Source organism: Ilyonectria robusta, assembly GCF_021365365.1.
Source record: "Ilyonectria robusta strain PMI_751 chromosome Unknown BGZ61scaffold_5, whole genome shotgun sequence".
Taxonomy (NCBI): Eukaryota; Fungi; Ascomycota; class Sordariomycetes; order Hypocreales; family Nectriaceae; genus Ilyonectria; species Ilyonectria robusta.
The window spans coordinates 1,285,088-1,311,577 of record NW_025764439.1 but is presented as its reverse complement, the minus strand read 5'-3'; the positions used below and the strand labels follow the sequence as shown (position 1 = coordinate 1,311,577).

Here is a 26,490-nt window from a genome sequence, read left to right as displayed (position 1 = left end):
TAACTGTAGCAACAGCAGGAGCAGGAGCAAACGAGTTGCCGATGCACCTTCCCGCTCAAACAAGTCACGATCAAGCAAACTCACAAAAGCTTTGACCTCATTTGTTAACAACCAAATTAAGGAGCGTGAGTGGTTTGTACCTAAATATCATAGCCAAACAAGATGAGCCTAAGCGCCACAACAGCGCAACCTTCGTTGGTATCCGTTCGCTTTCTTCCCTCCGTAGACACGATATGATTCAATACAAGAGGCCAATTCCCTTGGCACCGCTTTTCCTTCCAGAAACTCCAAATTCCATACTATCATACAGAAAAAAAGGATATTAAATAGCGATTCGGCAGCCGCAGCAAATACTAAGGAGACCGCCCACTAATGGGAGGTGGGTTTTCGCTGATCGCTCGTGAAGCCCGACCCGCGAGGCCAGAGCCCAAGTCGCGGAGGAGTTGGCCCAGACTCTCAACAAGCGGCGGCAGCGGCTCTTTGCGCACAGGGAAGTTGTCGCGAAGGGTATTTCGAGCAATTGTCAAGATCATCCCAGTGTTTGACAGGGACTCAGCGCCAGAGCTCGGGTCACCGTTGGATGTGATTCCCGGCACGCCGCGGTCGAGTTGCAGGAAGGCCCGCGACTCCCTGGTCTCGTCTCCATCCATCAGCACGTATTCGATAGTCGAACCGCGCCCGTCTTTCTGGCCATTCGTTGAGCGAGCGCAGGTAGCTAGGCCATAGGCCCACAGTGTGAGGCTAGCAAAGTAGACAGCTATGGCATTGAAGCCCCGCAGAGACGTCGGCGCCAGCTTTCGGGCCCAGTGGAAAACTTGACCGGCGTGCCAAGCGGCATATCGTGATTCAGACTCTGAGAACCAGTTCTCCTCCAAAGTCTGGGCTGCCCTCCTCGCCTCCTCCTCGCCGTTCTTACCCGCGAATTGCTGCAGATCATTCGGTGAGACATGAAGGATCATCATGAATAGCTCTGCAAGGAGAATAAGTTGCGGTTTCGGTTTTCGCAAGTGTTGGATTTGATTCGAAAACTCTGCGATGTCTCGGTAGAGCTCTTGATGTTGGGTCTTGAGCCACAATGGCGGTGACGACCCGCCGCGCCGATTTGGGCCTCCCGAGCTATGAAACTTGACAGCATCGCGATACGACCAAATCTGGCCCCAAAACCCATGAAGAAGAGCGGTAGACGAAAGTTCAATGTCGATGCGATCTTCGAGATCATCGAGAATGGTCATACACTGCGTCACCTCGGCCACTCGCGGAATTCCGCCGTTGGGCATTGGCTTCTTCGTTAGAGAGACATCTCGCCACTCCTCTGCAGTCCGTGCTCTCCAAAGGTCACGCGAGGCGGGGAGGGTGAAACAAAGCTCATTGTATGACATGAGCGGGTTTTTACAGAGCCCAATGGACGATTGGATATCATGAAAGAACATGTGGATGACAAGTCTACATGGTGGTCAGCAGACGTCCGTCAAAAGTGACGAGTATCATACCTCTTGTAAGACTCCAATACGACAAACTGTCGCCATTTGGAATCCAGGACTTCAGGGGAGTCAGATATGGATGGCATTTGTGAGACAGAATCCGAGGAAAATGAAGTTCTTCCGGACCGTCGAAGCATCTCCAGCATGTCAGTAAAGCCCAAAATAAAAGGCAAGGCAAACTCACTGTTAACAGGGGTTGAACGAAACTTTCGGCGATTTCCATTTTACGATTAAACCCGCTCCATTGCCCGACATCGAGATGGAGCATCATTGCCTGATGTGTCATCAAATCTCGGGTTGTGGAATTCGAGCCTTCAAACTACGGATAATCAGTTAGCCACTACATCTAAAAACATTGAAATGACTCATCGTTGGTGTGGTAAGCACTGTGTTATACACCAGGCGCGAAAATGAGTTGTCTCGGAGGGAACGTCGGGGGGTTATGGAGACTAATCACTCACCCGACCTGCAATGGCCAATCGTGCAACTTCGTCGAGAGCAAGGCCGAACTGCCAAATAGCGGGGACCGAAATATACGTGGCACCGCTCGAGATGATGGCCGACAGGAGTTCGGGAATCGTTGTTGCCGGGTCGAAGGACGCTTTGTGGATCAATGCATCGCACTTCCGCTCTTCCTGGGCGAAATGGGCCTGGAGCAGGTAGTTCAGAAGTTCCAGAGACGGAAAAGACGGAACTCGTTGCGGATTCGGGTTGTGGGCCAGAACCATTGCAAAGAGACGATCGCGCATGTGAGACGGCATCTGCAGCCGAGTCTTTGAGCTGCTAGCGAATTTCTCAAAAGCCGAGGAGGCCGGAAGTGCTTCGTCATCGAGAGTCAAGGCTTCGGTCTCACGGTGGACGTAGTCTTTCATATCTGGTTCAAATATCCATGGCGAACGCTTAAACGCGGCGTGTCCGCGAGACACATCACGGCCCACATGGCGCGAAGATCGCTTTGAGTTGATGGTGCTTGTAGATTGGGGACTCGGCCCGTTGACGTCCAGCCTTGGGATAGTAAACCCATCGAAATCCAGATCCCAGGAAAAGTCCATGTCTTGGAAGAGATTGTGGACTGGATTGAAATACATAAGATCGTCCGTGAGACCATCCATACTAGAAGTGCCGAGGAACGCCGAACCTTCGTACTCTGCGCTGCCATCGTTGAGTGGACCTTGGGTCAGAGTCGAGGGCTTGCTCAGGTAGCCCGAATCCCCGGATGCGAAACCCTGGTTGTCCATGCCCATGGCTGAGGCCATGGTTGAAGCCTCCGAGGGTGACATGCCGGCTTGCGAGTCCGTGCGGTACTGGTTCCCCCGCCGTGAGGGCATCTGGCAGGGGAGACTCTTGCTGCGGCAACGGCTACACGGCTTCTGATCTTCGCATTTTGCCTTGGAAGCGGCGCAGTTCAGACACGCCTCGGCAGCTCTGTCACTCCGGCGTATGAACGGGCGGTCCTTGGCGATGCCATCTCGATCGTGGGTGGTTTCGTGCCTGGTGAGGAGATCGGCTCGGTTGAAGCGCTTGGGACAGCGGGAACATTGGTACGGGCGGGCATTCTCATGGGATCTCAGGTGCCGGGTGAGGTGATCGGCTCGCTCGTATACGCGCCGGCAGATGTGGCAGACGTGTGATGGGGATGAAAGTGACGCATCCGAGAGCTTGCGCTTGGCCGGCAACGACGAGTGTCCGCTCCGAGGGGTGTCTTCCTGCGGTCCCGGCGGTGGGGGATGGTGCTGGTGATGTTCCTGTTGCTGATGAGAATGCTGCTGCTGGTGTTGCGACTGCTGTGCCTGATGGCCTCTCTGGTTCGAGTCCTGGGCGGGCGATGCAAGGGAGAAGAGAGAGGACAGGAGCATGTCGGAACCAGCCGCGTCGCACAGTATGTCGATGCCGTTCTGCTCCGCTCCCGCCATTGTGAGCTTCCAGCAGAACGACAACGGAGCCAGGCCGGACCGATCTAGATAGATCTGATAGCAGACGAGCCGAACACCGAGCGCGATAGGCAGGGACTCGGGGGTCGCGGATGGCAATCTCAACGGCTCGCTCGCGGGAAGTTGGGGTGAGGAACAAGACGAGACATTGCGCAGGCTCGGAAAATGGGGGCGGGGTGAAGGGGGAAACGTGGAGGGGATCCACGGCAACTGCGGGTTCTGGGGGCTCGGGCGGAGGCGTCTGTGCAGCCAATGCCAGCGCCGCAATTTGAGCGCCCGCTAGTCCTTTCTGGGCCCTAGCGACCAAGGGCCCGACCGTCGGCCGTTGACGAGCAGAACCGTTCCGGAGACCGGAGCCGAGTCGCCAGCCCGGCGATCGTAGACCAATCCCCGCTCCGGGAAGCAGCTCCGGGCTTCTCGCATGGCGACGGAACGGAGAACGCCGCTCTCCTGTGAAACACGACCTGGCGCTGACAAGCTGAGGTGGCAGCGTCCCGAAGGTGTATTCATCGCGTCATCTCGACGCAACCAAACGAATGTTGCGCATGGAACTTGTCGAAATCCAGAAGCTCAGGATGAGGCTCAGCCGGGCTTGTCAATCTGGTAATTGATAGCTGATAGCTGATACCATGGGGTTGGGTGGCGCAGTTACAGCCTTCGAGCACCCTATTCATCCAGGCCAATGGCCGGCCCCCCTTGTCCACCTGAAAGAATGGGACGAGTTATCGAAGACTTCTGTCATTTGACCGCACTGCCGAGGGCCTGGACCGTACCCCTCCGCCAACATGTCTCAGGTAGTTTGTCGATACCAAGCACCAGTGATGTCATAGAATGCTGTGAATTTGCTTTAACCCCGTGCTCTTTGCGAGAAACTTCATTAAATGTCAAATTAAATACGCCCAAATACAATTACCGCCTTCCAGATGATCATGTGTCCGCCCTTCGTCGCAGCTGTGGTCGAGTGTCGACCTCACCCTCGCTGCCGGGAGCAAGTCGCTCTGCGACACTGCAGCAGGGGTGGCTCATGCAAGCCCAGATGCCCGGATCGTCGACGCATTCCATCCCCCTGGTACGACCAAAAAAAAAAAGAGAGACCCTGACGGTTCTGTAAGCCCGAGTACTCCCAGAACTTCCCAACGCTCCGTCCCAGACCGAGATGATGAACTTCCTTTCCCAGGGCAAGTTCCAGATTAACAACTTGTTCCTTGTGTTTCCATACCAACCCCCTCTCTTCATTATCACCCTGTGATATTTCTCATTCGTAATTATCCTTCCGGGAAGTAACCCAGACAAAACGCCCAGGTTCATGCGTGAAGACTCGAAACATCCTGCAAGACTGTGGCGGTCCGTCGGATGACATCTTCCTATTTTCGCTTGCAGTGCCAGCAGCTGTTGCAGCCGGACCGGAAGCTTCATGGCTTTTCAGAGCCTCATGGTCGTAAAAAGAAAAAAATCGTTGTCGCCTTCTTGCCATGCACCGAAACATCCCGCACAGATTTTGCAGCGTCCAATCCCCTTTGGTTTCCGCTAGTTGCACTGATTTGGTGTGATCTAGATTGATCTAGCCGTCGTCTTCTCATCAGAAGAAGGCGCCGACAAATCCTAGACGCGGTTTGCCCTCGACGCTTTTTTGAGTTGCTCAGCAAGTTCTCAAACGAGGGAGTTGCCGATCGAGTCGGTCACTGATGACTTCCTCGGCATTGCGTAGAAGAGTCGTGTTCACTCAAGCCTAGTGGCTAAAGTTGATGTTGTCGCAGGGAGTTCCGCAGTATCCGCAAGAACGGCCGGGGATAACCCAAACCTCTTTGCCCGTGAGGGCGCATGTTGGACAACGAGTGCCAGGGACCTTGTTGGCTTGGACAACACGGTCCATGGCGTGGGATGCATCCAAGAGGTTGTTGGTTGCGTCCCAGCGGCAAATGACGCCATTGGGTCCCGAGGGAACGGTTGTGACAGGGGACGCTTCCCCCGTTTGGACATCCCAAGCAAGCATCTGGGATGAGGACACCAAAAGTTGATATCGTGATAGGGTCATTGTCAAAAGTTGTGTTTGCAATGTCAAAGTGTTATGATAAACGTGGGGGAGTGGGTAGGGTGGACCCGGACGATGAGGTTGTAAGAGAGTTCAAGAGACAATGTATCAGCAGCTTGCGATGGTCTGGACTGGCGCAATGTGTGGGGGCAAGATGGGATTTATGGTTTTGGGACGGCGACAGACTAGGAGACGATCGCGGTATGACAGTGTATCCCGGCGATGCCTCGCGAGGCCGGGAAGGGTAAGGTCAAGGGCACGAGGACGGGCTCGACGAAGGCTTCAATACGTACCCTGCCAACCTGCACAATGTTAATGTGGGCTGCGCTGCCATCTGATGATGGTTAGGTGGCCGGCCAAGGGTCTGTGTAGAAATGCTCGGTGCCGGCGGCGGCGGCGGCAGCGGCAGCAACAGACCTGTCATATCGACTTCTGTGAGACTCCAGCTTGCCATTAGTTGCTAGACAACTTGGTGGCGCCGCCCTTGGGAAACTGGTCCGCCCGAACGGGGGCGGGGTCCATTTGCCTTCTGTGTCTAGAGTGTGTACCCGTACTCGCGACTTGTCTTTCCTTGCCTTTTCCTGTGCCTTTGAACTACGGGTGGCCGATGACCAATGGCCTCGAGAGGAGGGGGGGTGAGGTGCCGACCTACGCACTGCGTAGCACCCGCAGAGACAAGAGGCGTGTCTGCAATGTCGGACCCATCACGAATCCCCTTCTGACATGGGGATTAAAACACCGCGAGCATCAAGACATGTTGAGTGGCAAGGAGAGAGCGACCGGACCGGGCGCCAGGGAGGAAAGGGGGGTTCAACGGGAACGGACGGGGGTGGGCGTGGTTGGTGACTGGAGAGAAAAGCAAAGATGTGACTGCTCGTTCTGGCTGGCTCCAAGGGTCACGATGCTCGGGAGCCCACGACGCTGATGGTAAAAGCCGACGCGGGAATTTGCGGTGGGCAAGGAGCTACACACCGTCAAGGTCGTGATTCAGTCTTTGATCGTCCAGGAGAAGAAACATTAAGTTGAACCTGGCGCCCGTCGACGGCCGGGGTCCAAAGCCCCGACAGACGATCTCGAGATATTCCAAAGCCGCGGCCGCCATCAACCCCAGAACCTGGACGGAAGCGCACCGGGTCGCTGGAATGTTTGACCCCTGGAGGCCACCAGAAAACCAAGGGCCAGCAAGAGGGCCTCCATCACTCTGACACCCACCCCCTCCCTTGGAGTGATCGCCCGCGCATCAGGCAATCTCACCGACGTGCTGGAGTTGGGGGCTCCACATCTCCACATCGGCCGTGAGGCATCGGGGTCCACCTCGATTCTGTGGCCGCTACTCTGCCGTCTGCACCACCCTGTGCGACCTTTTTTAACGTGTGGCCGGCCTCGTTACGCTGTGCCCGTGTATGTTCGGGATTGGAGCGGCAGAGGACATGGCCAAGGCACCGAAAGATATCGGGCGGTGTGTGTGGTCTCGGTCTCACGGGTCTCAGAGTCTGGAGTCTAGGGCCGTCAACCGTGTAACGGCGCAACGGCCGTGCAACGGCAATGGGGGGTATGCATGCAGCAATTGCCTTGGGATCAAAGTAATGTGCGGTCAGGCTCGGCACCTCAATTTTCAAAGCGGAGAGACGAGAAGTGAAGCGAGAGTGACGTGGGATGCGGGAGGAGAGCTGAGCCGCAGGTCACTGCCGCGGCGCGCGAAAGCTGGTTCTGGTCAAGGCGGGTGGCTGCACACGCACATCGCACATCAGCTCCTTTCCCACCCGGGGGCCAAGGAACATTCGGGACATTGGTCCGCTCGTGCGATCAGTCTTGGCGAGTGCGATTGAGAGGACCGGCAAAGATTCTGGGAAGTTTTTGATGGAGCCCATGGAGTCTAGGGAGCCCAAGGAGTCCAGGGAGCCCAGGGGGTCCCCATCCAAGCCACGACCACGCCCGCGACTGGGATAACTAGTTCCTGATGCGAGGTTATAATGGGCTCCCGTTGGGATGGGATGCTCCTGCAACCGGGATTGGCTGGGGCCGCCTTTCAGCCGCCAAAGTGCCGCTCACGTCGAGTCTAAGGACAGGGTAGGCTGGCTAAGCTGAGACGTAGGTTTAGCGGTGCATGTTGGTCCACGCCTCCCAGCCTGGCCCCAATGCATCCGCTGTGGTGCTGCGGTCTAGGTCTGGCCTTGGCCTTGTCGGCTGATTAACGCCCCAGATTAGGTCGCCAGTTCGGCAGGAGAACAGTACGCAAGACGACAGACCGGTATACGTGGTAGGGTACAAAGCAATCGGCAAAGTCCGCAAACGTGCCAAGGTCGCCTAGCGCTTGCTGTCCGGAGTCGGTATGCATGTAGGTTGACCTGGCTCATCTTGATCCTATCATGATAGGCTCCATAGTGCAGCGGCACATCAACCGCCACGACGATCAGTCCGTACAACGTTGTCTCATTCAAAGGCATCCCGTCCATCTTACTGGTCAGCTATTACCGTTGGTTGATCCAGGCCTCGGCCAAACTCACAAAAAGCAACAAATCAGAGGTTGGTTGTTGTTACACCCAGCGGTGCGCATCGACCGTTGAGCGGCCTCTCAGCCAGCCGGAGCGGCGCTGGCGGGTTGCGCGCTTCCCACGCTATTTGAGACTGGCTGCGGCGTTCGCTGGACGGGCCGACAGGGCCTCACTCTTAGACTAACGAGATCCCTGAGGTAGGGTCGCCGGGTACTGTAAATTTAGTTACACCGTACTGTAGGGACTGTGGTCTTAGGCGGCCAAGGCACGAAACACCACTGTTAGCTCCCGTCGGCAAGTCATTCTTGGCGGGATGTTACAGGGATCGCATGCCTTCGACGCTTCGACGCTTCTCTGTTCCTCCGCTTCTTCCTCCCGATTCACGGAGTCGCAGTCTTCCGTATTGCCCTACAGCTCGGCTCAGTTCAGTTCAGTTCAGTTCAGCGCAGCACTGCTGTTGCATGTCTCGTCGACGGGTGCGACATATGTACTCCATCCCCTGCCGTCTCCAATCACACCGTTACATCACATATATCCACCGCTGCATCTGGATCTCGCAAATCTCATCTCATCCCTCTATCCACAGCAGCCCACCAAAGCAAACCCCCCCCACTCGCTCGTCATGCACCCTCTTTCCTGGCCGGTCCAAGAACCCAACCCGCCTGCATCACGGCTCCTCCTCCTCCTCCTTCAGCACCCTCTGCGGCGCCCACTCCGGCGTTCACTCCGGCGCCCCTAACCCTTGGTGCTCTTCCAGATCAACCCTTGCTTCTTTTCCCGTCCACGCCATGGTTCCAGTTTTGCTTTTTTATTCACCGGGCCCCCAGCTGCCCACCGCCGGACGGCAGGCATGCGTCTCGGTTCTGACGCCATCACCTGACGGCTCGCTGGGCGTATTGGAACGACGCAAGACTCCGTAAGTTGCAGGAGGTTTCAGCTGACTAACCTGACGAACGACTCTCTTCGGCCGAGACGAAACGCCATGGGTGACGTCCGCCATCCAATGATCCAACTGAACCCGCGGGCTTCAGCTCTCCCCGTCACCGTGCCGTAGCTCCAACGACCTCTGTCCATCCATTCGCTCGCCTCGTGGTTGGTGTCGATCACAACAACCATATCTGCGCCGCCACGATCGGGGGGCACCGTCCGGGCTTTGTTCTCCGGCCTCCGTTCTTCGCGCATCTTTCTGCGCCTCTTTCCTTGAAGCCCTCGTGGCCGCCTTGACCTCCAGTTCGTTCGCGGCTGTGCATTAGGGAGTCCCTAGGGAGTCTCTAGGGAGTCCATCCTCATTATGGGCAGTACCTAGCATGGTCAATCACCAACACTTCCCCACTCCGCCCATGATTAGCCCAGAGCCCAAGAAATTCAAAGGGCGCAAGAAGCCAAGTAGGCAGGATGCGGTCTGTCTGCCAATGCGCGCATCAGCATCCTCGAACCCTCCGCATCTCCCTCCGGTCTGCATGCATTTGTATTTGCATTTTCTGCCACCTCATGATCGACTGCCGGTGCAGCAGCAGCACATGACTGGTTGCTGACTCTCTGATCTTCACCATCCGATGATACCGCCTTTTCGTCTCTTGGGTTCAGTACGCTACCGCGATGTATCAGAAACCCCCTCATGATATGTCGACTTTTCAACACCATCCCGCATTTGCCGGTCAGAATACACCCATGGCGCCAGTCCAGCCGCCCCAAAATTTTGGATTTCTTTCCTTTGGCCAGTTCGGTTATTTCACCGCCTGAGACGCGGAATAGTGGCCCCGAGTGGGTTGGCATACCTCAGCCAGGATGGATGAAAGACAGACGGTGGGCGAGAGCGAGCACACACTTGGTTTTTTTTGCTCCCATGCCAGCTGAGCAAGAAGAGTCTTGCTTTTTGACCCCCACCCACGGCGTCTGCCAGACAATCTTCGACCCCTGGCAGGTTACTCATGTATCCCAACGATCTAGGTGCGCATTCGGTATGCAGTCGGCTTCAGTGGCAGTTGCTTTTTGCTACTCCACTCCAATCACAGCCATCCTTCACGCCACCAACCAATGCTTCTAACTGGCCCTATGCTAGCGAGCGACGCACTGGGAACGCCAACCCCCCTGAGATCCTTTAGGTCGTTCAGGAGCAGCGGGTCTGCCGAGGTAGGTATGTGCCATGGGTAGCGCTGCATCACCCGAACATATTGACCGCCAATTGGTCTGATATTCATTCATGTCCAAAGTTCCATGGGATTTTCGTAGAGGCGCCCTAACTCCCTACAGCTAAGAACAACAGCAACTAATCTTGATATAGGGGAATAGGCGAGACTCCACCATCCATGAGATAAAAAAAGGAAGCAAAGCACGCAACTAATGATCAATTTGTGAATGTCATACGAGCGGTTGCGCGGTTCCAGACGAAACTAGAGCAATCTCAGCTTGGATCTGCCTGTCACGCTCAACCAAAATCTCTCGGCAGACGGCAGTTGCTTCTGCCAAGGAGAAGCAAGCAAGCCACCGCACCCGTCCAACCTCCCTCACACACTGTGCCCAGACGATTCGCATCACGGGGCAGTGCCACTTCCTCCCCTAACCCACCAAGCCCTCGAGGTTTACAGGGCGTCCTCACTCCGTTCCAACCAGCTGCCCCGAGTACTATTCACGACAATCGCAGCTTGAGTGTCGTTGTCAGAGTTAGCCTTTTCGATTGAGAGGCAAATACGGACCCCACAGATGAGCATCATCACGGGACCACCGTCACACCTCAGATCAACCGCAGACATAGATTACATCTAAGCAAAGGCTAGCGAGGCCCTTTGCTTCATCAACAATAGAACTACTGTCGCCCTACTTCGCAGACGACATCCACCAAATCCATTACGGGACTGGTAACCCTGGCTGAGCCGCCCACGTCTCAATAGTTTGCATTGGATCGACCACCAGTGGGTCCTGCAGGATGGCACAGCTTGCCGCATTGCAGCCAGCGCCTCGAAGCTAATCTCCAGTGTGACAATTGTCCATGCTATTCGTCTAGGCGCATCTGCATTTACCGGCATTTGAACATGGGCAATATCTGCCCGCCCCGCAGCATGGTTCATTGCAGCTACATGGTTGCATTGGCACTCTTTGTTCGACGTTCCGTCACAGATTCCCGCAACATGCACCACATTTATCCCTGTTAGCCCTGTTACCTGTCCCCGTCGCTTCTGCAGTTCCAGTATCCCGAGGCATACCGATTGGCAGTGATAATTGGACAAGGTGCGATTGTCATTGAGCAAAATTCATGGGCCAGGTTAAAACTAGCTTTGGGAACCAGGATCCCCAGGCCAGTGGGACCAAGTCACAGCCCGGTCCCCAATCTTCACAGGGCATCCAATCACGAAGCACATTGCAGCTTGCTAGTCAGGCAACAGCAACTGACTGACAACTCAATGGCTCTTGACAAAGGTCTGGGAACCACTCTAACTAAGATGAGGTGCAGTTGGAGACACCATTGTCGGGGGAAATGTGGGGAAGATGCAAGCATCAGCTCCGTTGATTCTGTTTGATGACGTGCTTATGAGCAAGGAAATTTCAGGCCGTCTGACCGGATTGATCCAGGTTGCCAGATCACAAATCAGCAGCTGGACGTCGGGTCCAGACCGAGCTCTAGACTTGCGGTGGCCGACGTTACGTGTCACCTGTCTTGCCATCACATCATCGCATCTCCGCAAGAACAATAGCCCACCTACGATCGTCAAAAAGTGCATCATATCGGTGTACTGGTGTCAACACAAAGCAAGGTCATTGAAACCCGTGTTCGACTCCGCAAGCCTTGCAGATTGGAAATGCAACGCCACAGCCTCCTTGCTGCTCCTCCTCGGACACAGTACCCGGGCCGGTCCATGCTCCATTCTTCGTGCAGGGCCGCATGGATTACTTGATGAATATTCCATGTACGAAGTACTGGTGTCGTCGAGTACTGAGTACCTCTCTTGGAGCTATCCGCAATTTGGCGGTTTACACTGGCCTAATGCCTTGAACAGGCAACCCCTGCTCGACCCCACGGCTGGGAATGGATGATTCTCCGCGTTGCTGCCACACTCCAATACGCAGACTAGCCGCATCTCAGCATCTACCCGCCGCGACTATCGATCTGTTGCCATTTCGGCTCTACGCTATTGCTGAGTTGTTGCGCTATACTAGGGTTCTCCATGCTCCGCGGCTCCTGGGCTTTCTTGGGTGAGGTACCGACGATTCTCATAGCCGCGATAGCCCTCATGCAGGTTGATGCTTGGCGGAACGCAGCCCACTGTCAAATAGCAATCCGCACAGCCATCGTCACTTGCTCACGGCATGGAAACAAGTTTCCCTTGCTCTCGTGTGGCTACCGAAGCGATGGAGGCACAGCGCCCGGCGAAGCCCACCCGCAGGACGGCAATGCCATTAACCATCCCAAACCAATGACGACAATGCGGAATCTCCAAAATGCTGCTGCTGCTGCTGCTGCTGCTGCGGCCGAGCCGAGCCGGAAGCGAGATGTCTCACGTCGGCGAAAACATACTGCACATCACCGTCAACTGGATACACCCGTGGTCCATGTCATTCTAACTCTTGCATTCTTGGCGGACGGCAATCGGATTGCGCCAGTTGAGCCATCCCTGACTCCCTGAAGGAGGGGGGTCGTTGCAGCGATTCGAACCCGGCGTCCATTGAAGACAGGCCGCGGCCGCCTTTTGCAGGGCTTGTCGAGCAGCCCCGTTACTCCTGCGTACATAGTACCTTGGTCTGTCCGCCGACTTGGCTGCAAGCCGGCTTCGCGAAGTAGACTGCGTTCCCGGCCACTCGGTCAAGACAGCAACCACTGTCATCAACCGAAACAGTGGGCAGCCTCGAGGGAAAAAGCAATCATACCGCCGTTCTCCTCCGGCGGCTTATCATACTTTATGCTATCCCAATTAGGTGCAGCCACCTACGATCACTGTACTCCCCCTCCTGAATGACAATCGGGCATGCCGGGCCGTCTGATACGAAAGAGGCTGGCTGGAGCCATAGTTCTGGATCGACATATCTCTCGCATAAGCTATGTCGTTTGGGAAACACGCCCCGCTCTAGGGAGCTCGCAGACACTACACGCACTTCGCCGGCGCGTCATCAGGACACACATGCAAGCCACTGACAGAGTACATTTGTGATTCTGATATTCCGCTTAAAATCTAGGCGAACAAAAGCCATCTCTTTCAGCCTGTTTCTGACAGGTAACAATCGTCAAGGGATCGTCTCTGGGATCCAACCAGGATGTAACCCACCCTTCTAACGACAGGGCCGACTCAAAAGAAAACCTCCAGAAACTCCAGGTTGCCGTAACTCCGATATTGCTTCCCCAAACTTGTCTTTCCCGTACATGCCTCTGGGTCCCGTGTGTAACCCCCATAATGGAAAAGATTGCTGCAAACAAGTCTATCAGATACCCTCGCTGACAAGAAAAATAAAATAAAAGTGTGATAGTGTCCCAGACGCCGATCTTTCAACTCCGAAAATAAACGGGAAAGAATAGCCTGCTAAGAGTCATGGTGACAGGCCGTGTGATGCAAAGGCCATCTAGCCTTAGACCCCATCGGTGATCCCTCCAACATCGGCCCGTAGCGCATTCCAGTCAGAGACACAAGCGACGCAAGCCAAGGTCGGTGAGTTGATTTGGAGGGTCATAATCGCTCAGCGCTATACCCTGTGCGCTTCTGCCGTCGCAATGTCCGACAGATCAGATCATGCAATGGTCTTCTCGACCTTGACGAGTAGTTTCCCGCCCTCAACGGGACAACCACGAGAGTCCATGAGGCGCACGAATCGATAGCCATTGCGCAAGCGGTCTAGGCGGATGCAAGCCCAAGCGAGAAGTGGCGAGCTGACAAAATTAGTCGAGTCGTCTTCAACCTTGAACCTAGAGGTGAAACACACATGTTAGTGCTATGCGGAAAAGAAATGTGCAGCCACCCAGCCGTAATTGCGATCCACGAATGCAGCAGCTCACCGATGGATAGGCCCGCTTTGCGACACTTGTCGGCAGCCTGTTGAAGGCTCTCGTCATCATCGGACCATTTTGAGTCCCTGAGAGTTGCCTGGTTGAACCAGGCGTGCGGACGCAAACCCGGCGCCGCGGACAGTTTCTCGGGAGTGCTTATGTCTCACAATTTGAGTGGGCCGCATATGAGAGGCCTCAAAACGCTTGTTTCTCGCGAAACTATCGCTCCGGACCAATAGGATTGTGCGCTGGCAGAATATCCGTGTGGGTGTTTCATGACAGCTCATCCACTGCTGAACTCTCGGAACGGCTAACAACCGGGCTATCACTGGAACCATGTTCCCGATCCCGCGATGGGGTGGCTGATTGCCTTCTTTCCAGCAGACTCAATCACGAGGCAGAGGAACGATAACAAACAAAAGTGACGCAAGGGAGGCTGGCCAGTAGGAAGTGCAGAACAGTCAGGTGCGGGAAGGAAAAAGTATGACAACTCACCTGATGAAGCCCAGCTCCTCTACGACCTTGGGAATGTTGAGGAATTCGAGAGGCGAACCATTGGGCCCGAAAATGGGGTGGTTCGACTTGCCCACGTCCGATTTCTGCTTGTACTTGCACTCTCCATCCCGTTCCGTCTCATCTGGCCTTCCTACGTGAAGCTCCGCCTTGATGAGGGGGCGGATTGTACTCGCGCTACGAGTGTTATCTTTTTCATCACCCTCTTGGATGGGGATTTGCCGGCCGGCAAAGAGAGTTATCTTCAAATTCAGAGTCTGACCGGGAGCAGCCTGGCTCTGAGTCTCCGTCGATTTGTTGGAGCTCAGGTAGCCTGGGGGTTTGAGGACCCAGCCCTTTGTGTCTGCGAACATGCCCTCGTTGAGCATCATTCCCTCGTCGACATTCTGCCAGTTCATGGCCACCATTTGGACGCCACCGCGCCAGAAGAGGCTCGGGTCGGGGTTCGAGCTGTCAATCCTACGTCCAGCAGGGAAGGCTCGCATGAAGTAGCCCTTGTTGTGAGTGAACATTTCCCGATGCTGCTTTTGGTTGAGCTCGAGGATGCGGTTCTCGCTGATGGAGAAGATGTGAGGGGGGATCTTAGCCTCCGGCGTCGCGAGGCTCTTGAAATGCTGACTTCGCGTATAGATGGCCAGGCTACCGAGACTTTCGCAGATAGGGACCTTGGCGCTCTTAGAATCTGGGGGGATACAACCAGGCGCTGATGAACCCGAGATGAGGAAAGGGCGCTCAATCTCATCCTCAGAACCAGAAGCGTCCTCGTCATGGGCATAAATTGCGGGCAGCTGCACGGCGGAAGGCGGCACGGTGGAAGGCGGCACCAAGATCTTGGAGTGGGCTTTCTTGACCTTGATGAGAATCTTATTCCTCAAGTCCCCCAGCTTAGGAAGCCTGAACCTGGGGTCGCAGTCTTCGAAAGGAGCGTCCAAGAGCATACTCCCCCATTCCTCCTTCATTATTCTCACCATTACTTCCTGCTGGCTCGTGTCTGTGTGAACCTCGAGGCTGATGATGATGGGCAGGTCGTTATCCACGAATGCAGTCTCTTTAATCGCCTGGCAAACCTCTCGGAAGCCGCATGGGGCGGTAAATGTCCAGCCATGCGTTACAATGGGTTCACCACGCGGTGGTGGTGGTTGTCGTACGCGTGGCCTACCCAGTCGAGGGGTATCAATACAATCGTGGGACTCCTTAGGGTCCACGGAGAACTGAGTGCTGGACCTCGGGGACGGCTCCGTATCCCGTTGACTGGTAGCGCTGGCACTGCGCGAGCGATTTCCGGACTTCTCAATAAGGTAATGAACTGTATCCCCGACGGTGTCGATGACGGCCGTGGCTGCATTGGGGAACGAACTGCCTGAGAGGCCACGCCCGTGCCCCTTCGCAGACCTTGAGCTGCTTGGTGATGCGATGGCATTTCCATTCCAGACGTCGATTTCGATGCAACGGCACCCGCTTCGGAGAACCTATTCGCGGCATTCGTTAGCATATAGCATGTAGTTTGTTTAGAAAAGGTCTACGAACCTTCTTGTATTCGTTTGGTGAGCTAATCGAAGCGAGCTGGTTTCCGCTCGAGTAGGTGTTGTGGCTACTATTGATGAAGTAGTTTGTTAAAGGCTTCGAGAGATCCTTTTCTGGAAGAGGACCCGTGGCTTCCCATGGATAATCATGGACCCAGGTGTAAAGGAAATCGCCCAGAGAGTATTCCTCCTTGTCCAAGTTGACGCGAGCCTCGCCCTGAACGTTCTTCAAGAATTCAACAAACTTGGCCCGAGGTAGTGTGGCGTGGGAACCGCGCAATTCGTGGTATAGTCGCTGGAGGATATCGTGCATGTGGCTTGTAATATCGAGCTGTGGGAGAGAGGGCTGTGTCGAGGTTCCGCTGGAGCTTTCGTCGGATATCGTGGACTTTGGAATCGGAATATGGCGGGGGGCGTGAGCCGGAGCTACAACTGACATTGACATGCCAACCATCCGCCGGAGGGAGTGGCCGGGTTTAGAGCTGGAGTGGGAGTTGGCAAAGATGGACATTGTCCGCTGTCGCCTCGGATGTTTCTCATTGTCGCCTTTCGCCCTGGAGAACCGCTGGAATAAAGTCAGCCTTGCGCCGTCGCGTCGGTTGCGGTCCGTCGTCGGAGACGCGGAGAACATACCAGGGACCCGAAGCACGGAATATGCATGACTGCGAGGAGAGTCCCGGGAGCTTGTGAGCTTGTGAGCTAGCTGGCGAGGCGCGGCGGATTGCTAGTCGTCGAAGGACATGGGGGGCCGAGAAGAATCGGTTGTTGGACGAGCGTGGGCGCGAGGGCGAGGTGTGCGAGGGCGAGGTCGGTAGGATGAGAGCTGGAGGAGTCGAGCTCGACTCGTCGGCGTTGGGAGAGTCGCGGCGCAGTATCGGTTTCAAGCTGTCGAGAAGAGAGCGCGCGAGAGTTCTGTGATGTGGGATGCGAGACCACTTGGTAAAAGGGAGAGGCGGCCAGAAGAAAACGAGGTGGATGGGAATGGACGAATGTCAGCACCAGGGTCTGATAGGTACTGTAAATGGCCCCCGGGCTGGTGGAGGCGAATACCAAGCAGCCGGGGTACGGATTGCGGATAGCGGATCGAATAGTGGCCTGCGGACTTGACCGTAGCCTCGCCTAGGCCCTATGTTCAGTGGACTGGGCTCGCTCGCCCTACGAGACAACCCTAGAAGCCCGCTGGAAACGGCATCTCAATGGACGGTCGCCGCCCGAACGGGGTCCAATCGTCCGCCGCTAGCGCTGTCCGTGGTGGCAGCGTGCAGCCTTCTAGGGCTGTGCTGCGCCGAGGGACAGCGCTGGGGGATGGCCCAGCGAGGCGGGTGCATGCGCTGATTGGCGCGTTGGCACCCGTCGGCAGCACAAGATGGGGGCCATTTGTTCCTCGCAGCGTCGCATGCCCCATTGCCCCAATGGCCCCCATGTCGCTTACTTGCGCGCGCGATGGGTCGAAACAGAATTGTGGACACAGTGAGCGTACGTGGTGATTTCTGTTTGTCCTGTCTGTCTGGCCTGGCGGGCTCGAAAGACGGGCGATGGAGGCTGTGTGTGGCTTGGTCTTCGGGGACCTGCAGTGCTTGCAGTGTGCATGTAAACGCCGATGGGGTGATTCACCGCTGCTTTCCGCCGGTTGGCAAAAGCCCAACCTTTAGATGGGGCGAGTTTTCACCGTTGCCCTATGTCAAGCCCGACCTGGCGGAAATTACGGTTGATGCCCTGGCGAGCAGCATCTCCAGACTGTCGGACCTCATCACGCCAGCCCAGACCGCACTCCGGCCCCAGCCTCGCTCCCCAGCGAGCAGATCCAATGGCCACCACAGCGCTGTGGGTTCTCGGCCCGGGGCGGGCGGGGCAAGCGGGGCGCAGCCGGCCACGGAAACTTCCAATCGACCCCCGGAGAGCGTGAGGTCATAGCTCTGTCACGGCCCGTTGTCCATCCTCGCCCCGTCAGGGAGAAACACCGCCCAGCAGAGCCTCACTAATACCCCGACTCATCGCCAACACCCTAGTGCAGAGCCTGTCTTTGCCTTGTCTCTGTGGAGTCGATTTCAGGCTCATCAACTGCAGCCATGAGCAGCGAGCAAGAGCATCAGGTGCAGTCGTGGGGGTTTGGGCACGTCTTCACCTGGACGGACGCTCCGTAAGTCGACCTAAACGATCTGCACGTCCGTCTGCAGGCGTCCCGCAAGGCAGCATGGCTGAGCACGAGGCTGGACTTCGCCTTATCTTGCCTTGCCTTGCCTCGCCTCGAATCCTGCCCTTCCCATCATGCCCCTCCATGACGCCCCAGTGGCTGCTAGTTTGGGTTCCAGTTAAGAGTCGGCGCTGACCGTCGGGCTGCAGCAACGCCCACTACCCGCCACACTCGCACGCCACGTTAACGACCCATCTCATCGTCGATGGTGAGATGACCCTGTGGTATCCACGTGAGAAGGACAACGAGAAGACAACTTTTCAGGTTGGAGCACGGGTGGATGTCGACGCTGGGAGAGTGCACGAGGTCATCATTGGAAGCCGAGGGTGTACTTATGTGATTGGGGAGTAATTGCAGTAGTTAAGTTTAATGAGGCGATGACCTTATTGTATAATTGAAACATTATTTCTAGAGGCAGCCATATGATCCCTTTATTGAAGCTGGGAATACTGGTGTATTGTCTTCAGGTGTCGGATTGAGGACGATACAGAGGACAATGACAGTTGACCATAGAGACTGAACCAGCCTCGCCATCGAGCAACCAGAATAAAAATAAATAAGGGCACGGGAAGCCGTGAAGGCCGGTCGTCTTGTAAGCTTTGGGATTCGCTGGGTGATCGTGAAGAAACGCAAAAATTCCCAAAAAGAAAGGATAACAGTGGAATCAAACCACCTATGTTGGACGAACAGGGAATCGAACCCTGGACCACTCCCAGATATTCAGACGAAACATGCTAAGGGAGTATTATACCACTAAACCATTCGCCCGGTTCTTGATGTGAGTTGCGCTCTTAATGAGGCATATTCAAGCCGGTGGATGGAGGGCTAGGGTATTTTGTGGAGCTGGTCTAGGGTAACTCGGATTCGCCCGAACTACTAGAACAGGACAACCACAACTCACCACCATACGGACTATGGAAACCTTAATATAAGTGTAAATGGAGCGTACTGGGGGGTAAAGAGAGGGGTAAGCATTCACATGTAAATATTGTCAAGCGGTCAACTCCGCTGTCGGGTCTGCGGGTTGTATTTTGCAGCTTCTGTAAACATTCCGAGACACCCTGGTGACCAATGACTGCCAATCATCACTCCGGAAGCCCCGACGACGTGTTTGTGATATACAATGCCAGCTGGGATGATGTTTGATGAATCTCCAAGCACGTCGATCAAAACAGGGTCCCAGTCGGTTACAACTCCTTTACTTTGATCCGATACGTCACTTGATAACGCCACAGAGCGTCCCCGCTATCGACATTCAACGGCTTAGGTTTATCCTGCTAGGGTCATGGAAGAGTGTTGCCGTATTCAGTCGGTCTAAAACCACAGGGTTACATGGTTGTCAATTGCCGGACACAGCTTCGTATCCAACCTGTGTCTAGACCGGCGGCGGAGACGACGACAGTTGCAATTGACTCCAAGAACCTTTGTCGTCATTGGCCGCAAGTCTGGAGAGGGGGCGGGCAGTATCCAGGTCAACAACCTTCACGCCGTGCCCAGATCCTTCGGATCTTTGGGTCGTGGATCGATCGTGGCCGCCAGCCTATGCGACGAGGCCGCAACAACACGCCTTCCCCCACACCCCACAAAATCAATGATGGCCGTATCTACGATGCAACGCCATCCCGTATCATTGACTTGGTGTGGTTGCCCTTGACGCGGCCTGACAACCTCGGTGTCCGAGAGTGCAACAGTTTTCGCATTGGGATAAGGGTGGGGGGATCAGCACGGCAACAAGGGACTGTTTCAAGAGCCCCAGAAAATCTCCGAAGTCTCTGTGGAGGAGAGCCGCCCTGTGACGTGATGCCAATTCGCACTTTTGGGTTTACTCAGCCGGGCTGTTGCTTTGCCGCTGTTGGCAGTGTTGCTGAAGCTCGCCGGTTGCATCGTCTGCAAGCCAAGCAACCGGAAGGGCCGGTCTCATGGTGAAGTGGCGCGACGAGGCAGGCTGAGGAGACGCTGTGCGACTGCTAAGCAAGACTGCCGACATGGAGATGGCGCGTCATTGTGTTTGTGGTGTGCATGTCAGACTGGTTGGTGAACGGAAAAGGGAATCTATGGATGGGATGGTGTGCCGCGCCATGCAAATGCAGATGCAAGCGCAGATGCAAATGCATGCGGGATCAGCCACCTGCTCGCATTGCTTCCGTGATAAACAGGTGTTGGCGCCCTTCTCGGTGTGCTTATGATTTGTAACTTGACCCATCTGAAACATTCGGGTTTGTGACTACTGTGGAGCGATAATATGGTGTGATGCAAGGCAACCGTATTCGCAGATGGAAGGCGAATGCCGGGCGAGCGAGTAATGCGTCCAGCCCAGAAGGATTCCGATGCAAAGCGAGCACGGGACGACGCCGAAGGAACGCATAGATGAGGTGCATATGTGCCTAGGTATGTATGTATGCTCAAGTACGACAGTACGAGACGTGGGTGACGGAGGCAGCAGGAGTTTCTCGGTGAGGTCGGCCCTGCGATACGAATTTGGGAAGCCGGTTGCCTGCAAACGCAGTAGCATCACAGACTGCCGCAGTAGGCGCAGCAACGCATCTCAGCTCAGATGATGATGATGATGATGATGATAATGATGAATGATGCGTTCAAAAGTTGCCGAGAGCTGGCCGGAGTGTGCCCGTGCCGGACGAGGAAAAGTAGCATCCAGGCCCACCTCGCGTGTGGTGAGTAGATTGAGTGTTGGCTAGCAAGGAGATGCAAATGCAATCATGACGATGACGATGGGCCGGCCAAGGCAGAGAGGATTGTCCAGCAGCGTAATGCATAATGCATTGGATTAATCTCCTTGCCGGGATGGAGGATTGTACGAATCCAAAACCGGATTGAGTTGGCTGGGACATTCCGCGGGGCGGGAGAGTGGAGGCGGAGGTGTCGGATCCACCGGCGAGATGGGCGACGATTCGATGGTTGCCGCTGCGATGGCTCCGCGTCCAGCGTCGCGGAGGATGGAGGATGGAGGATGGAGGATGGTGGCACCAGGGAAACAAACCCACCCGGTAACGTCGGTGTCTCAGCGGCGGACAAAGCTCGGTCAGAGCTGTGTGAGTTGTATGAGTTGTCTGATCGTCTCAGCAACCTCCTCCGCCAGTCTCAGAAGCCCACTGTTCTCCAGCGCTTGCAGCCAGTGCAGGGCCCCTGGAAACGACTTGTGTTGGGGGTGTCTCGGATGTTCAGCAGGTGGTAATTAGGGTGGTCGGTGCCTGGGGGACGGTACCTACCTACCTAACCTTTGGGGACAACCACCCTCTTAGCGAGCATGTGTCTTGGATGCATCAACCTTCCTTAGACAGGTCGAGAGGCCAACCTGCCGCCCGCATCCATCCACGGCTCCATCACAGTGACCATCACCACACCCCCTCCACAGGGCCGCATCGCCGTATCGCCTGTTTGCGTTCAGGTGCGCCGTGGGATCTCATCATCTCAGCTAGGTACCGACACCCACACCTGCTCGGCTGTGGCTGATCCCTTTCCTGCTTGCTGCTTCGTGATGCGTCTCTGCGTCTGCGTCTGCGTCTGCGTATGCGTCTGCGCTGCGTCGGCCTCTCCATCGGTCTCGGCGTCTCACCCCTCATCCTCACGCTCGCTTCACGCCTCATGCCTCACCTCACCGTCTCCGTTTCTCCCCTCTTTGCCTCCCTGGCGCCCTGGAACACCCCTCCAATGCCTCCACCGCGGCCGGCATGGATCATAAACCCCCGGCTCCACCTCCATCTCCAACCCGCACCTCTACCCCATGCCTCCCATGTCTTCTTCTAGGTCGCCTCCCCTCACCCTCTTTCTCTTTCTCCTGCTCGTTGCGTTTCAACTCTGCACTCTGCACTCTCGTTCTCAGTTCTGGCCTGTCAATTCTCATCTCCCATTTCTCAATTCTCATTTCTCGTCTCTTTCTTACTAGTCTCCCTCATTCACTCTCATTCACATCCATTGTTAGCCGCTTACAAGCCTCCTCCTGGCCCACAGAGCCGGGATATCAAGCTTGACGCTAGGTCTACGCCGACGGCATGGCCCATTCACCATCTTTCTAATCATCCCCTCAGCTGGTCGAGGGAGCTTTAACCCTACCCGCCCCAGCTGTCTTTTTCCATTTGCCTCTCCTAGTTCCAACTCGCCCCGAAGAGCTGAGCCATACCGGCCTCATGGGAAACGCTCCCTCCTCCGAGGACCCAAGACGGCCTCAAAAGCTTTCTAAGCCGCAACTGGGCAACTATGCTCCGGCCGCTGACCTGCCCAATCCTACCGTCGACGTCAACTCTCATCATGGCCGCTTCTCCAACTCATATCTTGTCGGGTCGGTCCCCATCTCTCCGACCAACTCTTCCCCCGTCGACTCAACGCACCCCGGTATCGGTATCGCTATTGGTGGAGAGGACTTAGAAAATACTGATCAAAATTCCCGTCGAGATTCACGCTTGTGGAGTGTTGTATCGCGGACTCGATCGTTCAAATCCGATCACTTACGCTCAAGATCGATGGTTGCCACTAGTTCGAGAAGAGGTTCATTTGTCAGTGACGGCGCCTTGCCGTTTGCGCACTCAGAAAGGTTTGTCCACATGTGAGATATAAGTGAAGGAAGCTGATATTTTCTATTCAGTCTGCCGACTGCTGTACATCGCGGCTCTGCCAACTTCGATGTGAGGGCCTACGAAGATCAGCGACTTCTGACATTGGATCGAGAGATGTCAGACGATTCTTCCACATCGACGCCTGAGAGACAGTCACCAACCCGTGAGCTCACAGAAAATACATGGAAGAGCTCTCACCCCACCCAAGAGAGAACATCCATCGTTAGGTCCGCTTCTGATGTGTCTCTATATACGCCAATGCGTCGACGATCCATCGTCCAGACGCCGGGAGTTGCCACTCGAGCACACAGGCGCGCTCCCTCGGCCAAGTCAAACTTCCCGAGCAGTCTCCCAACAACCCCAAGTCATACCAGGCATAGCTCAATTGCATCGGATGGTGTTGAAGTATTGTCCGTACCACCAGTAAAGTTTGGTTCGCAACCACCGGAACGTGTTGTGACACCCTGTGAGGCAGAGTACAAGCAACTGGGTGGCATAAAATTTGGTTCACTGCGCATCATGAACGGATCGCCTAAGCTCAGTCCAAGACCTGAGAAGGGGAACAAAATGGAAAGCGAATCGACACCAACCAAAGTTTCCTATTTTGGCCGTCAGGCACCTTTGACAAAGGTGGCTGACCCCAACGAGTGCTTACAGAAACCTCTTTCCGAAGCATCAAACCCGATGGCGGCGAATAAACAGACCACCAGCGAGACCAACCGACACGAGGATGGCTCTTTGTCTGAGAATGGCAATGGGCAAGAATACTCGACTGCCGAGGTCTTAGATGTCAGAGACGATCCGAACGCAAAGCCCACAGCCGAAAGAATCCGACTTGAGCTCGAGAGCAAGGCCCTCAAGAGTCTAAACAGATCAGACAGTGGATTTGTTTCGAGTCCTTCATCTGAGGGCTCTCGGAAAGCGGCGTCCAAGGCCGATAGTGGCTACAGCTCGAATGTGTCTTTGCGCTCCTTGCGCAGTTTGAGATCTGCGGTCACGGATATTGGCCGTAAGTCTCCAGAAAAGACACAAGGTAAGAGCTCAGAGCGACTGAACTCGGAAAAGGTTGGATCACTCCCTGGTACTGCTACTGGGTCTGGTCATTTTACGCCTAAGAAGATGGAAATTCAACAGCGGCCCGGAACAACGATGGTGATGACACCGTTGACCTCGAGCAATGTGAGTCGAACGAAGAGTTCTTCACATCCATCATCGGCTCGTGGGGGTCGAATGCGAGTTCCTTCTCTGAAGGATGTGAAGCAGGAGCCCCAGTCACCGAGATCGAGGCCCCAATCCAGCTCAGCTCGGTCCCAGGAACAGGTTCGCGTCGCTGGGAGCACCAGTTGTCCACCCACCCCCATTCTCTCGCAACATCCCTCTAGAACCGCCCATGGGAGCAGAATGCAACGGATGCTGAGCGCCCCTCACAGGAAGGGCCCTCCTAAGGTTCGGAACAATCGCACGGCCGACAAGACCCTCCACAGGAGCCGGAGCGATATCTCAAGCCACACGACCGGAAACAAGGTGCGGTTTTCAAAGGCTTCTCGGCGACCGATGATTCACGACGACAAAAGCAAGGAGACACTCAGGACTATTATGAGTGTGGGGAGCACGGATGTCCTTCAATGCGGACCGGGACGGCAGGGCAACAAAGCCCAAGACCTGGCTAAGCAAGAGATGGACGAGTCAACTCCAAAGACTCCACGACGCGGATCTTTCCGAGCAAGAGCCAAGTCCCTCACTCAAGCAGCGACAACCTTGCTTATATCAGGAAAAACCTCGATGACTAAGGTATCGAAAGACATTGAGGTGGAGGGTCCACCAAAGGCCGGGGTTGTTGGGAATGCTCGTGTTCAGAGTGGCAATGAGTCTGACACCGCGAACCGGGCAGAGAGAAGGCCTATCAACAAGTCCAAACCTACGGAGCCCAGAACCAACAGCCGGCCCATTCCTGCCCCGAGAAGAAGCTCTATGCCAGCCTTGCCAGCAACTCACTCATCGCTTCTCAACCAGTCCAACGCTGCGCTATATCGTGCGAATAAGACCAAATCGCCTCCACCAGTGAGCATGCAGACACGCACCGGAAAACAGTCCCGTGGACAGTCTCGTGGGCAATCTCGCGTGCAGCCTCTCGGACAGGCCCTTGCACACTCTCAACCGCCGGCTCCCGCCGAGCTGGCTCACTTGCGACGACACTCAGCCCCACGAGATTTTCGCCGTGACCTTGTTCAAAGCTACCCACCTACGCAGGGCGCACCAGTATTCTACGGGTACCCATCCGCAAACCAGATTGTGGCAATGAACCATCAGCAGTTGGCTAATTTCCAGGGTCATCGAACGGTGTCGTGGGATGTGGGATCTGGCTCGCGCCAGTCCCCCTTGCTCATTGCCCATGCTGGCTACCAACGAACGGGTTCGACGCCGACTCAACAAGGACGCCACGGCCATACTAGAGTCCGATCGAGGAGCGACACTGCTCCACCGCAGCAGCAACACGGCCAACTCTTGCCTCAAATGCAGCCGATCCATGACAGGAACCTTTTAGGCCAACAATGGCTTCAACACCACGTAGTACAATCGCATGGACAGGTGCAAGGGATGGATGCCATGGTATTCCAGGAATTTGACCGCCATTCCACTCCAAACCCCCAACGCGGTCCTTCGCGCCATAGAAGGGCCATTTCGCATGGGGCCGTGCCCAGTCAAAATCCACCGTTCCGCGTCCTCCACAGCTACAACTCCCCAGCATACAGGGGCGTGCCTATCTGGGGCTGATTTCTCTACCCATGTTTTTGATTTTACTATGTTTTCTTTCTTTCTCCGAGATACCATTATGGCAACAAATTGGGGGTTTTGGCGTTTAAACAGGCTTTTGTTTTCTTCACTCACAAACTGGCACCGCTCGCTTTCTGTACGTTGCATTCAAAAAGCAACTATACCATCATTACTGGCCTCGCTGGCCTTTCTGTTCGCGGATGTTTAAATTCAGGAATATTCGAGAGGATCAGGTACGCTCATTTTCCATGCTGGGATACACGGCAACTTTGTATCACGGATCTGGAATTCAGGCTTGATGATTTGGGTCGGTTGGTCAGGTTAGATACCCCAAGATTGTGGAAAGAGGATACCAACCAAGGAAAAGCCATGTACCTTGCTCTAGGTATAGAATTGAGATCACAATTTTGATCAAACACAGTGCCGTTGAGTCATGGTTGTGCAATTGGGTGCTTAGACTAAGAATGAGAGGCGCACAAATTCGTCTTGCGAGATTGCTATCTGCGGGATTGATGATGAAGGTGACAAATCAGGCCCGGGGAGACGAAACGAATCGAAGCCCCTGCAATTACTCACTGCTCGGTTGTACAGTGATGTATGTGAAGGTCACTTCATGTTGCCATCTTCCATTCTTTCCAGGAGCCCAGTCCCGGATCTTCAACGCCTTGTTTCTCATGACCAGGGAGGCATGTATAGTGGAAACGGGTTCAATGGGAGCATAACAGCTCCGCCAACATCTCATCCCCACCGAAGGACCTGGATTCAAGTAGAATTGCTAGTACGACGACCCGAAGATACCCTCGGCCCTGTTGAAACTGACCCCGTCAGCCAATTTTTATTTCAGCGGCTCCTGATGGATCACGACGAGGGAAGAATAAAGACTTGTGAGATGTGACATTGGTTCGCTCATTCCGATTGAGATGCCTCCTTCTCCACCTGATATGGGGTTGCGAGTCGTCATCCCCGGCGCTACATTGGAATGGCTGTCGTTGAGTACGCGTACT

The 26,490-nt window shown here is 55.2% G+C and overlaps 9 protein-coding genes and 1 non-coding gene across 10 annotated transcripts; 4 read left to right on the top strand and 6 right to left on the bottom strand.

Moving 5' to 3' along the window:
• Nucleotides 1-27: 27 nt before the first annotated feature.
• Nucleotides 28-3,546, bottom strand: BGZ61DRAFT_515638 (uncharacterized protein). The gene is made up of 4 exons (XM_046252254.1): nucleotides 1,943-3,546; nucleotides 1,666-1,800; nucleotides 1,491-1,618; nucleotides 28-1,443 (listed from the first exon to the last, which is right to left on the bottom strand). The coding sequence occupies exons 1-4, from the start codon at nucleotides 3,392-3,394 to the stop codon at nucleotides 354-356; spliced, it is 2,805 nt and encodes a 934-aa protein (XP_046107641.1). The 5' UTR covers nucleotides 3,395-3,546; the 3' UTR covers nucleotides 28-353.
• A 718-nt stretch (nucleotides 3,547-4,264) lies between these two features.
• On the bottom strand, nucleotides 4,265-4,984 carry BGZ61DRAFT_184852 (uncharacterized protein). Its single transcript, XM_046237728.1, has one exon. The coding sequence runs from the start codon at nucleotides 4,826-4,828 to the stop codon at nucleotides 4,340-4,342; it is 489 nt and encodes a 162-aa protein (XP_046107640.1). The 5' UTR covers nucleotides 4,829-4,984; the 3' UTR covers nucleotides 4,265-4,339.
• A 157-nt stretch (nucleotides 4,985-5,141) lies between these two features.
• Nucleotides 5,142-5,447, bottom strand: BGZ61DRAFT_529782 (uncharacterized protein; the record flags this gene model as incomplete). Its single annotated transcript, XM_046253459.1, has 1 exon — nucleotides 5,142-5,447. The coding sequence occupies one exon, from the start codon at nucleotides 5,445-5,447 to the stop codon at nucleotides 5,142-5,144; it is 306 nt and encodes a 101-aa protein (XP_046107639.1).
• A 6,586-nt stretch (nucleotides 5,448-12,033) lies between these two features.
• Nucleotides 12,034-12,561, top strand: BGZ61DRAFT_515637 (uncharacterized protein; the record flags this gene model as incomplete). Its single annotated transcript, XM_046252253.1, has 1 exon — nucleotides 12,034-12,561. Exon 1 carries the CDS (start codon nucleotides 12,103-12,105, stop codon nucleotides 12,559-12,561), a length of 459 nt encoding a protein of 152 aa, XP_046107638.1. The 5' UTR covers nucleotides 12,034-12,102.
• A 927-nt stretch (nucleotides 12,562-13,488) lies between these two features.
• Nucleotides 13,489-14,294, bottom strand: BGZ61DRAFT_184800 (uncharacterized protein). The gene is made up of 2 exons (XM_046237727.1): nucleotides 14,078-14,294; nucleotides 13,489-13,829 (listed from the first exon to the last, which is right to left on the bottom strand). Exons 1-2 carry the CDS (start codon nucleotides 14,185-14,187, stop codon nucleotides 13,655-13,657), a joined length of 285 nt encoding a protein of 94 aa, XP_046107637.1. The 5' UTR covers nucleotides 14,188-14,294; the 3' UTR covers nucleotides 13,489-13,654.
• A 107-nt stretch (nucleotides 14,295-14,401) lies between these two features.
• On the bottom strand, nucleotides 14,402-16,606 carry BGZ61DRAFT_475200 (PLC-like phosphodiesterase; the record flags this gene model as incomplete). Its single annotated transcript, XM_046248658.1, has 3 exons — nucleotides 14,402-15,892; nucleotides 15,951-16,511; nucleotides 16,580-16,606. 3 exons carry the CDS (start codon nucleotides 16,604-16,606, stop codon nucleotides 14,402-14,404), a joined length of 2,079 nt encoding a protein of 692 aa, XP_046107636.1.
• A 1,270-nt stretch (nucleotides 16,607-17,876) lies between these two features.
• BGZ61DRAFT_446684 (uncharacterized protein) lies at nucleotides 17,877-18,555 on the top strand. The gene is made up of 2 exons (XM_046245234.1): nucleotides 17,877-18,086; nucleotides 18,290-18,555. The coding sequence occupies exons 1-2, from the start codon at nucleotides 18,016-18,018 to the stop codon at nucleotides 18,489-18,491; spliced, it is 273 nt and encodes a 90-aa protein (XP_046107635.1). The 5' UTR covers nucleotides 17,877-18,015; the 3' UTR covers nucleotides 18,492-18,555.
• Nucleotides 18,556-18,819: 264 nt separating this feature from the next.
• On the bottom strand, nucleotides 18,820-18,908 carry BGZ61DRAFT_t75. Its single transcript has one exon. It is a non-coding gene; the product is annotated as a tRNA-Ala (tRNA).
• A 235-nt stretch (nucleotides 18,909-19,143) lies between these two features.
• On the top strand, nucleotides 19,144-20,160 carry BGZ61DRAFT_446683 (uncharacterized protein). Its single transcript, XM_046245233.1, has one exon. It carries the CDS (start codon nucleotides 19,473-19,475, stop codon nucleotides 20,064-20,066), a length of 594 nt encoding a protein of 197 aa, XP_046107634.1. The 5' UTR covers nucleotides 19,144-19,472; the 3' UTR covers nucleotides 20,067-20,160.
• A 1,855-nt stretch (nucleotides 20,161-22,015) lies between these two features.
• BGZ61DRAFT_184724 (uncharacterized protein) lies at nucleotides 22,016-25,972 on the top strand. Its single transcript, XM_046237725.1, has 2 exons — nucleotides 22,016-22,689; nucleotides 22,741-25,972. Exons 1-2 carry the CDS (start codon nucleotides 22,286-22,288, stop codon nucleotides 25,484-25,486), a joined length of 3,150 nt encoding a protein of 1,049 aa, XP_046107633.1. The 5' UTR covers nucleotides 22,016-22,285; the 3' UTR covers nucleotides 25,487-25,972.
• Nucleotides 25,973-26,490: the final 518 nt, after the last annotated feature.

Bases quoted from the DNA above. Each gene is read 5' to 3' on its own strand.
- BGZ61DRAFT_515638 (XM_046252254.1), bottom strand. From the start codon at position 3,394: ATGGCGGGAGCGGAGCAGAACGGCATCGACATACTGTGCGACGCGGCT. The intron at 1,619-1,665 runs GTGAGTTTGCCT...GACATGCTGGAG, and splicing joins TCGTTCAACCCCTGTTAACA to ATGCTTCGACGGTCCGGAAG. The intron at 1,444-1,490 runs GTATGATACTCG...ACCACCATGTAG, and splicing joins GTATTGGAGTCTTACAAGAG to ACTTGTCATCCACATGTTCT.
- BGZ61DRAFT_184852 (XM_046237728.1), bottom strand. From the start codon at position 4,828: ATGAAGCTTCCGGTCCGGCTGCAACAGCTGCTGGCACTGCAAGCGAAA.
- BGZ61DRAFT_184800 (XM_046237727.1), bottom strand. From the start codon at position 14,187: ATGAAACACCCACACGGATATTCTGCCAGCGCACAATCCTATTGGTCC. The intron at 13,830-14,077 runs GTGAGACATAAG...TTTCACCTCTAG, and splicing joins ATATGCGGCCCACTCAAATT to GTTCAAGGTTGAAGACGACT.
- BGZ61DRAFT_446684 (XM_046245234.1), top strand. From the start codon at position 18,016: ATGAGCAGCGAGCAAGAGCATCAGGTGCAGTCGTGGGGGTTTGGGCAC. The intron at 18,087-18,289 runs GTAAGTCGACCT...GTCGGGCTGCAG, and splicing joins TTCACCTGGACGGACGCTCC to CAACGCCCACTACCCGCCAC.
- BGZ61DRAFT_446683 (XM_046245233.1), top strand. From the start codon at position 19,473: ATGGTTGTCAATTGCCGGACACAGCTTCGTATCCAACCTGTGTCTAGA.
- BGZ61DRAFT_184724 (XM_046237725.1), top strand. From the start codon at position 22,286: ATGGGAAACGCTCCCTCCTCCGAGGACCCAAGACGGCCTCAAAAGCTT. The intron at 22,690-22,740 runs GTTTGTCCACAT...TTTTCTATTCAG, and splicing joins CCGTTTGCGCACTCAGAAAG to TCTGCCGACTGCTGTACATC.